This window comes from Eucyclogobius newberryi, unplaced genomic scaffold (genome assembly GCF_026437365.1).
Source record: "Eucyclogobius newberryi isolate DKJ021-1_F unplaced genomic scaffold, fEucNew1.0.hap1 SCAF_1, whole genome shotgun sequence".
NCBI classification, from domain to species: Eukaryota; Metazoa; Chordata; class Actinopteri; order Gobiiformes; family Gobiidae; genus Eucyclogobius; species Eucyclogobius newberryi.
In genome coordinates, this window is record NW_027315723.1 from 5,829,510 (window position 1) to 5,843,819 (window position 14,310).

Sequence of the window (14,310 nt, forward strand, 5' to 3'; positions counted from 1 at the left end):
AATTGTATTGACGTTTAAACTGATAAATGGGTGTACAATATTTGTGGAAATATCAGGGGACTGTATATTAGTGTTATTCGTCTTGTTATGTTAACGTTGCAATGTTTTTTCATCTCATTAAAGACGAAGCTTTGATCTGCATGTGGCCACAAGATGGCGCTGTGCGATTATTCCTGCAGCATCCTGGAGGTGATACAACAACATTTTGTAACTTTATCCAACACAAAACCATGGGATTTAAATGTATATCAGCCAATTTATCTTATTGTATTTCTGTTATTAAACTATTAGCCTAAATATGAAATTAGGACAACTTTTGACTAAATTGTGGCGTCTAAAAGTAGACTGTGATGTATATACTGAGCTATACTTGAGTAAACTACTTATTGTTATTAATTTTCTCTTTGTAAAAGTGTTGGGCTAAAACTGTATTAAAAGGGGCAAAGTCAAACGCAGTATTGCATTTGCAGTGTGGCTAATTTAAATGTATTATTGTGGTAATTTAATCATGTGATTTTGAGTCATTTAATAGTTTGCGCGAATAATGAATCTGGAGTAAGTGCGGATCTCACACAGCGCCCGGCCCCATGCCCGGCCCCCATGGCGGCCCCCGTGCCGGGCCCCCGTGCCCGGCCCCCATGGCGGCCCCCGTGCCGGGCCCCCGTGCTCGGCCCCCATGCCGGCCCCCATGCCCGGCCCCCATGCCCGGCCCCCATGTCGGCCCCCCGTGTGACAGCCATGTTGTTCATCTCCACTGTGTCCTGTGTCAAGCCAGCGACAAGAACTGCACATTCACCCGGAAATACACAGGTTTTCTTCAACAATACACGAATATGAAACTTGTAACATTTCAAAATCGCGATGGTCAGACACAATTCAAAGCATTTATTCACCTAAAATATGAGACCTTTTACAACTTTCTAATCAAACACATTCTAAATTCCGAAATGGAGGAAAAGGTGAAATGGTATATAATGTCATTTCAATGGCAAAACTTGGTTTAGCTTCAGTATTACGGTTTACTTTTTCATGGTAGAACACCATTTGGGGGCCAGGAAATATTGGTATTTTTCAGTCAAAAAAAAAAACTCATTGGCCTTGTTAGAACCAGGAACAAAAGGTACCTGGTCCTGGTTAAGAAGGGCTGGTGGAAATACACCAGAATCAAAATAAGAATTATACGTTTTCAAAATAGGGCAGAGTAAAGGAAAAGATTAGGGCTCATTGTACGTTTTTATTTGATTATTTTCACTGCCCTATAATTTACTTTTAAACTTGTTTTAACTTGTAGATACCTCATGTTCAGACACAAATCCTATAATTATTTGCAATTATCTGATTATTGAAAACGCACGATGGTTTATTTCACCACCTGGAGTCATAAAAGTCGTAGTTAATTTGGATCTTAAATCGTCCGTGAACAATATTAATAACCAAAAATGTGTATCTTTTGTAACATTTATACAGAGACTAAACAGCAGCAGAGTTACAAGAGGCTCGTCAAACCAAAACTGTCAAATCCCACAGTGCAGGACGTCATTTGGACAATCATCCTTCTCTTTTAAGAGCTGTAAACTCTGGAATTCATTACCCACTGAAATAAAGTGCATCTCGGAAGTAAATATGTTCACCTCCAGACTGAAGGGCTGGCTGAAAGAAAATCAAAACTGTACCCACCTGTAAGTGTTATGAACGTGTACGAGTGACGTGTACGAGTGACGTGTACGACTGACGTGTACGAGTGACGTGTACGAGTGAAAGTACCAGTGGAATTTAGAAAAGCCCAACCAGGGACAGGAGTTGAACATTAGCACTGGCTATAAACTTTGTGTGCATCACATCGGCTGCAAGCTTTGTTTTGTAACCATGTATAAGAGATATTCCTTTATTGTTCACAGATGGAGAAATTTCATTTTTGCAGCGCAGGTAGATACAGAGGAAAAGGACAGATAACTTATAGGAAAAAACAATAGAAGAACTCTTATAAACAAAACTCTTGTAAAAACACTCTTAATAGAAGAACTCTTATAAACAAAACTCTTATAAACAAAAACTCCTATAGCCAAAACCTCTCATTTCCTAATAAGGAATGGAGGGGAAAAATAAAGATTAAACAAAATAAAAACAACTAGCGTAAGACAAGATGATACTAATAATAATGGTAAAATAAACACTCTATGACTGCATTGTCCCTGTCAAATAAATAAATAAAAATAAATAAATAACCGAAAAGTGGTTTTATTGTGAATTGTCGGGCGGAAGTGCGTGTGGTGCGGCCGGGGCTCTTGACAGCTGCATCTCCCCCAAATCGCCTTATGCTGCTCAGTCCGCGGCGGGCTTCATGCGTGTCTGTGGGAATCCCTCCGCCAAAAAGCACCGGAGGAGCCGCTATCCGGGCTAAAGCAGACCCACCGCTGTGAATATCCAGGACCCCCTTTGGACCGACTGTGGGTTATTTGACGTCAAAAAAAGGCATATTCCGTGTCTTGGTGAGTTGCCTCTCCCCCCAAAAAAGATGAGCGCTCTGCAAGTTTGATGCAATAGCGGATATTCCCCCTCGTGTTCGCCTGATTCATTTTACCGCGCTAAAAATACCACCGGGCGCAGACTTAAGCCGTGTACAATTACCTAAAACGCTCAGGTCAACGCGGGGCAGCTCGGTGTCCCGTATTTATCTCCGTAAATGTCCCTTTTTTAGCCCCGCGAAAGGCAACGTTTGTGCCGTTTGAAACTTCACGTAGAGCGCGATGCTAAGTCTTGTACCGTTATACAGACTACACCCACTGCTAGCCCGCTGATCGTCACTTTTGTGCCTGTTTCTCTATTAATTACACAATATTAACTGTCGACCTGACGTGAAGCGTATGTAAACTGTCGGCTTGGCCATTTTAAAGTTTATATTTCAAGTGCTGGCCACAATTTGAGGCCAGTTCGATGAAAAATAGTGTTATTTGTGGTGCTAACTATCGGCGGCAAACCGGCTAATCGCCACAAGCTACAAGTGGTTTTCTTACTTTATCTTCATGTTTTGGTATATATCGTATTGGATTTCCCTCATGTTTTGCTCAATGTCTCTCCCCAAACCCAAGCTCAAGTTATGCCCTCTCAAACCTCATATTTGGGCTCAATAAGTGGCCTTAAAGAGGGGTTAGTAAAGTTATCTCTTGGAGGATATTGTCGTTTTCATCGTTCCACTAAACAGTACTTTTTATATCTCTGGCTTTGCAGTTAATCTAGGAATGTTGGCCAAATATTTAGACAAGGAGGGACACACAGAGACCTCAAAATGTCAAACGTTATCTAGATCTGGAGGACATATTATTGGATTCTTTGCGGTTTTGTGTGCATTATTCTACAAGCTATTATGACCCATTTATTCATTTTTAGCCTAGAGGTTCAATTTGTCAACCTTGGATTGGTTTTATAGCCTTGACATTTGAATGTCGATGCATAACAAATATCTTAAAGTTGAACAGTTATACGTCTTATTTTTTGAGGTGGGAATACAATTTGAAGAGGCAAATGGGGATTAGCAAGTAGAAAGTCTTCAAAACAAGGGTACATAGTAGTTTAATTTGACTGTCGATTCACTTTACGCGTGCTACTTCAACCTCAATGTTGTTACCGTGATGACTACAAAAATATAGATGCACGTTTACGTCAATAACGTCCCACCCTACCACTCATAACCTTCGACGTGTTATATTTAGTTTCTCATGACTCATTAGAAATCCCTGGAATACTTGAGCGTGTTGTTGTTGTGTTGTTTGCCTTCTGACAGCCTGAACAGTAGCATTTACCCCCTGCTCCTGTCACTTCCTCTGAACACGCAGTAAACCAGGAATGCGTTTCAGGAGGTAATTAAACCCCCAAAAGTCTCAGTTAAACTCTGTGTTTGACAAGACAGGCCTGAATTATGGACGCACGGAGTCTTGAGCGTGGGCCATCGACTCGCACATAAATAACAGGAGCTCTACAGCTAAGACGGAAGCTTCAATGTGAGTTAGAGCTGAGATAGTCTTTGTTTTAGGCTTTTTTTTATGATACAACTTGAGTTAGTTCTGATTGGACACTGACGGACTGAAATGGACCAGGTTTAGACCCCGATTTCGTCCATGCCCTTATTTTTTTAGTCAATTTAGTTCTTGCTTTAGTCTCCGTTTAAGTGCTGGTTTATCCCCGTTCAGACGTGGTGCAGTCCTGGCCAAGACCTGGGTGCGACCCCACATAAATTCCGGCTTCTCCTTTATAGATTTATTGATTTAGTGCCTATTTAAGTCATTGTTTAGTCCCAGAATGTGTGATTTTGCTGTGGTTGACTACATTCCTCATTCAGTCCAGTCTGTGGAGTCCCTGTAGTTCTAGAATTGGTTCTTGGGTTAGTTCTTATTTGTTTTGTCCCATTAAGACCTGATCTAGAACTGTATATGCTTTAGTCTGTCCAGTTAGCCCTGCTCTAGTCTTTACTGTTAATAGTCCTGGATTAGTCTGTCTTCAGGATCCATGTCTGTGAGTGCCAGGTCAATGGTTTAGTGCTAATGAAGTAGTACCGTAGTAGTTTGAATAGTGCACCTGGCGCAGTCACAGATTTTGGGCCTGAGTTTAGTCAATGGTTCAGCCCTAGTCCTGGTTCAGCCCTAGTCCTGGTTCAGCCCTAGTCCTGGTTCAGCCCTAGTCCTGGTTCAGCCCTAGTCCTGGTTCAGCCCTAGTCCTGGTTCAGCCCTAGTCCTGGTTCAGCCCTAGTCCTGGTTCAGCCCTAGTCCTGGTTCAGCCCTAGTCCTGGTTCAGCCCTAGTCCTGGTTCAGCCCTAGTCCTGGTTCAGCCCTAGTCCTGGTTCAGCCCTAGTCCTGGTTCAGCCCTAGTCCTGGTTCAGCCCTAGTCCTGGTTCAGCCCTAGTCCTGGTTCAGCCCTAGTCCTGGTTCAGCCCTAGTCCTGGTTCAGCCCTAGTCCTGGTTCAGCCCTAGTCCTGGTTCAGCCCTAGTCCTGGTTCAGCCCTCCTGGTTCAGCCCTCCTGGTTCAGTCCTCCCTGTTCCTCCCTGTACCTGTTGTTGATCTGACCCACATCTAAACCCAAAGTGTGCCTTATCTGGTCTCTTTGGCTCGGCTGGTTCATGCCCACAGCTCCGACTGGTTATCTCAGGGTGGAATTTACACAGGTGCACACCAACCAAACATGTGTGACAATCTGTATTATAGTCTTAAAAACAGCCCAAAGAAAGGATGTGTAAAATGTGTTATAAGGTGCTAAATAATGCCTGAAAAGGTCTTTGATGAGGTTAAAGTATCACACAAAAATTTAATATACTGGAAGATTAAACACAAGCAGAACTATCACTTTTGTTTGAAAGATTATTATATATTCTGTCATTTTGAAACTTTTTATTAAGATAATATAATCAGAAATTTAATTTGGCATATTTTAAAACAACCATTTAATTATATTGCCCACTTCTTAGTTGTTGCAACTCTAATGCTTTGAGTTATTTTTCAAAATTTTGAAAGTTCTTGTGGGTAAACTGAAAGTCTCTTGTTCAGTTTTACACGGCTCCATTCTGATATTTCCGGTCCCTCTCCTGACTCATCACTTCACTGTTTAGATTCTCTCCTCTTTCGCTCTCTCTCTTCCTCTCTTCCTCTTCCACCGCAATAACGCCCAGATGTGCGAATTCAGTGAAATGTTTCTACAGTTAGAGCTCTCCTTTGCAAATAATGTTGCAGTATCTACATTCAGAATGATGGCAGAACCACAGTTAAAGGTTGAATGGACGATTTTTTTTGGCCCAAATCTGAGTCTTATTTCCTCGTGGCGTGGACTGCTGATTAGTCCTGCCACGTATCAATCATAAAACGCACCTACTGCTCACCTGCAGCCGCGTGTGTTTCGTCCCCACGTTTTCGCGTGTCTAAGCGCATTGATCTATCATAATATAGTTCCCTCGGTGTACGGGACAAAATGAAGACGGAGATAGACTGTTCGAGCTGACTCAGAAGACGGAAATCTATGGGAGACGAGAGATGTGATGCGATCCGTCGCGCTAATAAACAAACCCACGTGTGTGTTGTATCGGTCCGCACGGGGGAGTGGTATGAGCACTTCCACCTGAGTTCTCAAATCGCCGAAAAATCGTCCATTGCGCCTTTAAGTCAGTCAAAACTTAAATCACATTCTTTTTATTTGTAAGTATTATGTGAAAATCCTTTTTATCTCTGTTCCAGGTGACTTAAACAGTTGAGCTGAAAATAAATCGTAGTTGCCTTTTGATAACTGTGATCGTTAACTTTTATAACAAAGACAGTGGCTTTATTAAATCAAAGTTTAAACAATTTCTGATTTTCATCAATCATGCACTTTAGTTGTAAATATTCTCCATTTTGAAACCTTTATTTACCATAATTTGCTCGAGCCATGGAATGGAATAAGATAAGATATTCCTTTATTGTCCCACATGGGGAAATTTCATTGGTGCAACGCAGGAAGATACAGAGGTAGATACAGAAGAACAGATCACTTATAGGAAGTCTGAAAAACACTTTCAGTAGAAGATCTCCTATAAATAAAAACTCCCATAGACAGACAGATAAATAAATACATAAATACCATTGCATGTGATCACGACAGTAATTGCACATGAATATGTGTCACGACGGCACATAGATTGCACATGAATTTCACAGTAATTGCACATGAATTGCACATGAATTCCAACAGTAATTGCACAAATGATGGAATTGCACATCAGTATTAGGTTAGGTCAGTATTGCGAGTGTTCAGGACTAACAGTGTTTGTTATAAAGTCTGACAGCAGCAGAAGGAAAGACCTGTGAAACCTTTCCTTCACACAGCGAGGGTGGATCAGTCTCTCACTGAAGCTGCTCTCCAGAGCGGAGAGAGTGTCCTGCAGGAGGTGACACTCATGGTCCAGCATAGATGTGAATCTAGCCAGGACCCTTCTGTCCCCCACCTCCTGCACCGAGTCCAGAGCACAGCCCAGGACGGAGCTGGACTTCTTGATCACTCTGTTCAGCCTCTTCCTCTCCCTCTTTGTGATGCTACTGCTCCAGCAGGCCACACCATACAGGAGGGCTGATGCCACCACAGAGGAGCCATTGTTCTTGCCTGGTTTCTTCTTCTTCTTCGTATTATTATTCATGGTTTTCAACTCGGGCATTTTGGACTCCCTGAACATCGATGAAAAGTCACACATGGGACATGTCGCGATCGGCTCGACCCAAACTTAAATAAAATGGAGGTTGTGAGAACGCCCGTCGGAACAGCACCACCTAGAGCAAAAAAGAAAAAACATGACACTCTTAATCTTTGGCCTAGGCACATGAAACTTTGGACATTGATAGAGCTACCTTTGACCTCTGACCTTTTGACGAGTAAAACGCACCTGGCAGCATCGCTCTGATAAACAGGAAGTCAGCCATGTCGAATCAAAGTGGCACCGCCACGTTTGACTTTCTTTTTTCTTAATCGTACTTGTCCTAGGTATTTTGCCCTATCAAGCTCAAAACAACATCTTTTGCATCTAAAGACATTGAAATGTATCAAAAATTAATTTTCCTTGATTTTCCGCGTAGCACGCCTTTAAAAAAGCTGAATGGAATTGATCTACGGAGCTCATATTTCACTCATTAATGCGTTTTTATGGTGGATTGGAAAATAATTGATACCCATGAAACAAATTTACTCTATAGCGCCCCCTACCCATTGTGTGAAAAACATTGTCTGATTTGTTTGAAACTCATGGGTTATATTTTCCTCGAGACAACATGAGAAAAGGTGGATTGCAGATATTGTGTATTTTTCACTATTGGCTAGCAGGGGCACAATTAATGCCTTCACTTCCTCTTTTATCTTGATGGGACATTTCTTCTCGTGCCGCGGTATTAGCATTAGCATTAGCGGCGGGTCTCTGTTGCTAGGTGACGGAGGTTGTTGTTGTTGTTGTTGTTTTATGGCGGTTGGCATCCAAGTGTTGCATTACCGCCAGACTTTATTCCTCAGACTTTGTCGTAGTCCTCAGACTCTGTCGTAGTCCGTAAAAGTACTCCTTCCATTGCTTTGGTGTTACAAAGCCCATGAGGTCATGATATGTCTTTGTGACTAGAATAGTTGTTGTTGTTTCAGAGACCAACCGGCTTTATTCCAGGGAGACTCTTCTTCATCTTCCTCTCCTTCTTTGACGTTCGGTGCTTCCACCGTACAGCTTTATTCTTCAGGCTTCATTCTATAGGCTTTAATATGTCCACTGATGTCGCCGCTTGGTAGCCGTGCGTCTACGAGACTGGGCGAGGACAGGAGACCACCCCCATCTCGTCACTCTGATCACTCTGACTCCCCACAAGCAGACCCCCATCACTCCGACTCCCATTTAGCGCCTTTAGCCTGTTTTCTATATCTGCCCAATCAAGCTCCTTTGTTCCAAGGAATCTCCCTGCAGCTTTAGCAATGATCCTGATCCTTTCAGTTCTGCTTTGAGTCTGAGCAGCACAGTTTACAACATCCACCATAAAGAGTACAAAATCCTCTCTATCCACAACCAGGGTATTCTCATTAATTCTGGAACCTGCACACTTGGGACCTCCACTCTTGAAACCTTCACACTTCTTGGGAGCCACGCTGGCCTTTCTCATTTCGCCCTGGCTGGGAGCAGCGCTGGCTCCTCTCTCTGTATTTACTCTAAACTCGTTACTTGAAACTTTCTTGACTGCATCTGCATAGGATATACCTTGAGAGACCTTTATTTTCTGCACCTCAGCAGCTCTTTTGCTAAACCTGCATCCCCCGTAGGCAGAGCTATGTTCTTCCCCACAGTTACAGCACTTCAGTTTTGCTCCCACGTCACACTTCCCATACTCATGATCTCCTGCACATTTACCACACCTTTGCCTCCCTCTACAGACCGCTGCAATATGCCCAAAGCGCTGGCACTTAAAGCAACGCAGGGGCGGCGGAACATATGGCCTGACGCTATAGCACATGTACCCAATGAACACCTTACTAGGCAGGCACCTCCCTTCAAGTGTTACCATTACCGACAAGCTGTCACATCTTACCCCAAACCGGGTCACCTTCAAACGCCTAGCGTCCACCACCGTAACTCCCGTCAAATTCTCCTTAACTTCATCCACAGACGTCGCCGTAGGGACACCTACGATAACTCCTCTGACCGTGTTTCTTTCAGCATTAGACACAAGAATGTCCTTTCCACCCAGACGTTTAGTTCCAATCGCCTTCCGTTGCTGAGCCGCGTCCTTGCACACGACCAGCAGCGAGCCATCTCTAAGGACACTCGCACTCTTGATCACTCCCACAGCTACAGTTAGGCTCTTTGACAATGCCACAGTGCATCCTTAAAGGATGCACTGTCCTGTGCAAGCTTTATGATCACCTTACAGTCTCTGCTCTCACCCCGGATATCAATAGCTTCAGCCTCATCCTGCTGCTCATTTCCAGAACCCTCGGACGAGCTAAAGGACTTTTTACGTTTCCGGGCACGTGCAGGCAGAAAAGGCTGCTCCTCCACGCCGTCCAGAACGTCTTCCATCCCCGATCCACTCTCCTCCGCCATCTCCCGTCTCTCCCGACCGGGTGTTGAGCAAGGTCTCCTCACAGTTTTGTACTATAATGGCGGTTGGCATCCAAGTGTTGCATCTGTGTGTAGTCCTCACAGAGACCAACCGGCTTTATTCACAGGGAGGGGGGGATAAAGTCTTTAGACTTAATTCTTCAGACTTTATACTTTAGACTTTATGACTTTGTTCTTTAGACTTTATTCTTTGTGCCACAACTCGGGCACTTTAGATCCCCTGAACGAAAAGTCACGGGTCACCGAGGCTCTTTCTTTTGCCCTGCTCAGGTCTGCGTTCACCACGATCTGGCAATTTGTCAGGACAAACGACTATTTGAATTGCAAACTCAATCATCAACGGTGAATTACTGAGCGTTGTTTGGTATGCTGCAAAACAAAATCAGAAAACATGGGCGGGCGGGAAGGCGGGCGGGTGGCGAGAGCCATTATTGCTGCTAGATAATTTAACCTTTTTTGTCACCCTTCAAGGCAACTGCTGTTGTGATTTCAAAAATAATTTGAATTGAAAAATAAACTTGTTAAGAAAAATTACACTAGAAACGACTTTGATTATTCAACTACTAAAATGATCCTTCGTATCTCCCCAATTAAACGGATTGTAGTGCTCGTACCGGACAAAACATATTGTAAGAACACAAAGCGCCTCCATCTGAAAGAAATGTACTGTTCTGAAATGAAAATGTTAAAGGTTGATTTTTATTTTTGGTTAAATTTGCCTTGATTTTGTCATTGTCAAGGAATTCACATTTTTGTTTTAATTGAACTAAAATAATTGTTAATATTGTAGGTAACGGGTGAGGTGTTTGGAGTCCAGACTGAGGGGGAGGTCTGCAGCCTCTGGTCCCACGGTTCTTCTGCAGCTGTGAGGAGGAGGAGAGGAAGCCACCATGCCTAAACCGGTAAGAATCTACTTTAGGACATGGCGATGCTGTTATTGGGTGACTGCGCTGTCAGTTGTCTGGTGATGATCTTTGGGTGCCACTGTTTCACCCTAAAAACTAATGTTCACCCACTAGAGCTGGGTATTGCCAAGACCCTCACGATATGACAAATATCCCGATGTAGGAGTCATGATACGATATATATCCTGATGCATATATATTCCAATACAAATCCCTCATTACGATGCATATCCCGATACATTTTTGAAAAAAGGGTCTTAAAAATGTACCAAATGGGTATTTTTTTTTACTCTGGATAAGAAAATGAATGACTTCATGTTTATCCACTACGCACTTATTTATAAATCCATTATGCTCTAGTATTGCATGTTTCTGTCCAAATAATTGGCCTGGTCTGAACATACTGCTCAGGCGAGATGAGCTTCTGATCAGGTCCACAGTTCCTTCTCACTAGAACTGGGTTTCGATTCAAATTTCAAGAATCGACTCTATTCCAATTTTTACGTTTCAAAATCGTTTTTCCGTTTTCTCAGATTCCATCCGATTCGCTCCGATTTCGATCTGATTTTCGATTCGATCCAATTTCGATTCGATCCGGGGGTTAATGTTATTAAAAATGAAAAATGTATTTGAACCGTTTCCTTCACTTCATGACTGTGTAGACAAGCAACATATTAAAACTAGTATTATATCAATATTAAACAGCAAATCTTACAAGTATTGGTAGTTACTGATGGAAGACTGATGAAAAGGTTAAGGGTCAATCTACCTTCAAGAAGGTAGATTGAAGTTCACTGGGGGAAATGTTGAAAATAATTTTCTATCTTTGGACGTACGAATCGATAATCGGTCAATATGCGAATCGATTAAAATCTGAAAATCGATTATTTCAACCCAGCTCTACTTCTCACCTCGGCCGAGAGGAGCGCAGCACAAACGGCAGATCAGAAGAACTATTCTTGGTTAAGGCACAGCACGTATGCCAGGCTCCGGGTGCCCCAGTCTTTTAGCTAGAGGGCCGTCTTCCCGTTTTTTGGACGGGGTATTTCGACATGTGGACGGACATTTTCGAGGGCAAGGACGATGTCATTTTTATTAATACATTTTAGAAAAGGGAATATCATCATTAAATCGGGCCGGGAAGCGTTTGACGATAGTCTGCCATGGTCCGCGCCATGACAGCTTACTGTTTACAAGTGAAAATTTGCATGCTGCGCCCTGATTGGTCAACAAAGTTTGTGTGATTGGCTGCCGAGCCGTGGTCTGGAAAATGACGAAGCTCCACGTTTGCCGAAGCTCCACGGCCAAATACCATGTAAAATACGGCGTGATACGCCGCTCCTAAATGGCAGTGTGATCCGCACGGCCGAGAGGCTCAGGCAGCGCGAGAGTATGGAAAGTCAATATGATACGAGAGGCGTGCGGGCGCCGCTCTAGATCGCTGTGTGGTCGCTGGCGCAAAATTTTTTTAAGCACCCGATTGGACGGGGTGTTTTCAAATCCTGGCTAAAAGCCTGGCCACAGTGTTATGGGTTGAGTGCTGCTGAGTGTCCTCCCCTCTCTCATCCCCCACTTCACCCTGGCCTCTCCTTTCTAGTAAAGCCTACAGGCCACAAAAATCTTTAAAAAATGAAAATAGTCATATCGATACTGAGTCTGTGACGATCTATAGCCGTATCAATTTTTTGAACACTGACTGGTTAAACCCACCCTGGATACCCTCCCCTCTCTGCCTGCCTCCTCTTCATCTTCCTTCTCTCCTTTGTCTCCCATCTCCCGCTCCTTTCTCCCTGTCTTTCTCTCACTCTGTTTCTTCATTCCTCCTCTCCCCTGTGTCCCTCCTCTCCTCCTCCCCCTCTCACAGTAGTGTCTTTGTCCCCTCTCAGCTGAGTGCAGGCTCCTGGTCGTGGCAGCGTTGAACATTCGATACGGACTCCACACTCGTTTCTTTCACACAAACACTTCAACTTTTAAATGAGCACAAACGTCGCACGAACGTGGCATGAGCGTCGCACAAACGCCGTAAAAGAATACATGCTGACGCTTCTGCATTTCCTCATTTCGCCACCGCTCGCTCCGTCTCGCCTCATACCAGTCACTTTTACAGCTGCTGGATTCTTGTCTCTGATTAGTCAAAGAATCGTCTTATCTTATTTGTGAACTTAATCTGGACTGGAGCAGGTTTTGAGTTTGGGGCCAGACAGATGTGCCCTGGTAGAGAGTGAACCAGCTTCGTTGTACTGAAGAACCAGGGTGTTAACCCTGACGTTGCCTCGCTGACCCTCTAATCCAGCTTCAGAGTACAGGCCTCTGGGCAGCCACTCCACTAAATATATTAAAAACAAATGTGAAAGAGAATGTCAACTCGTTTGACAGATGAAGAGTGGGAAAATATCTGTACATTTCAGGGCCACAAAATCACACGTATGTATGGAGGAAATTTTGTTTGAAAAAATGTGTCAAAGTCAAAGTGCCCATTACGGAAATGCAAACTACTGAAGAAACTGGCAGCCACGAGGCAAACCACTATCACGTCCTGTTACTCAAAAATATTGGACTGAAAATAACAATGCACTGCAGACTGTTTTTGACATTGCCGTCCCGCACAATTTCAGAACTATGTACTTGGGCCTCAGAATTCCATGATCACAGTAAATTGATGCTTTTGGAGTATATTTTTGAAAGCGGGGAAGAAGTTGTCACAAAAAATGGGTCAAACAAACTGCACTGACGATCAAGTACAGGACTGACATTATATTTAAAACTCACATTGGAAATGGATACATATGGAAGAGGTTACTCGAAATGCAACAAAAGCTACACTTATTTTTTTTAATTTTAGATATATCCTGCTCTCTTTGGTCCGAGTGCATTGAGCAGAACTTCAGAAGCACTTATGTCACTATTTCCCCTTTGTAATAATCATAGAAGGTTCATTTTTATATTGCTTAGAAAGTGTTAGAGGTGCAATATTTTAATCATTTAGTCAATCAACCAATGGTGTTTTAGTCATTTTTTTTTTTTTTTAAATTTAGATTAAAACCATTAATCTGGATATGGAGTGAGTTGGCTGAAGATTGGAGTGAATCATAAGTGTAATCTTGCTTGGATACATCTAACATATCAATTGTTTACTATTACTTTTCTCTTGTGCAGTTTGGTTAGATTCTTCATAGTTTTGAAAGCTTTTGCCAAAACCTTTTTTTTTAGTCTATAAAGCATGTCTTCAGTGGACCAAGAATTCTTTTAGTTGACTACAGCCTAAGGAAATATATCGAGTTCACTAAGTATGAATTTATCAGCCATATTCAGCTCTACCTCATGTAATTATTTGTCTTAGGTCTGAGTGTTGAATGGCTTAAAATACTGGTCAATAATCAGAAAATCACTACAGAACAATAAGAACAATATACACCCCTACCGCACAGCAAGTATTGCTCACACCGAACCCAGAAACGTGTCTATTTTCCACCCAAACCCCATGCTGACCCCATGCTGACCCCATGTAACAGCCTCGTGTCTGTGTAAACATGGCTGGATCCACATCCGCTCCTGAGAGTTTTTCACAGCAGGACATCCTAAAGTCGGTCTTAGCCTCCAACTCTAATGATTTATGCTGACTGAATATTGTCTTTGTGATAAACCTCTTCCAATTCAAGGTAGAATCTAAATTTTTGATCATTACTATTTATCATTCAATTTGTCATCAAAGTTTTCAAAATGTTTCAATAGTAATCGATAAATTGATAAACCCCTCTGTGTGTGGTTCAGCTGCAACCTGAAACCACTCAGGGGCCTCAGATCTAATT

General features: G+C 42.8%; 1 protein-coding gene across 1 annotated transcript in view; it reads left to right on the plus strand.

Annotated features, from left to right (window-relative positions):
- The first annotated feature begins 2,353 nt into the window (after positions 1-2,353).
- LOC140360960 (radixin) overlaps positions 2,354-14,310 on the plus strand; it is a 35,104-nt gene continuing 23,147 nt past the window's right edge. The window contains exons 1-2 of the mRNA XM_072446512.1: positions 2,354-2,489; positions 10,387-10,498. Coding sequence (XP_072302613.1) covers positions 10,487-10,498 — 12 coding nt within the window. The 5' untranslated portion in view covers positions 2,354-2,489; positions 10,387-10,486. The remainder of the gene's footprint in view (positions 2,490-10,386; positions 10,499-14,310) is intronic.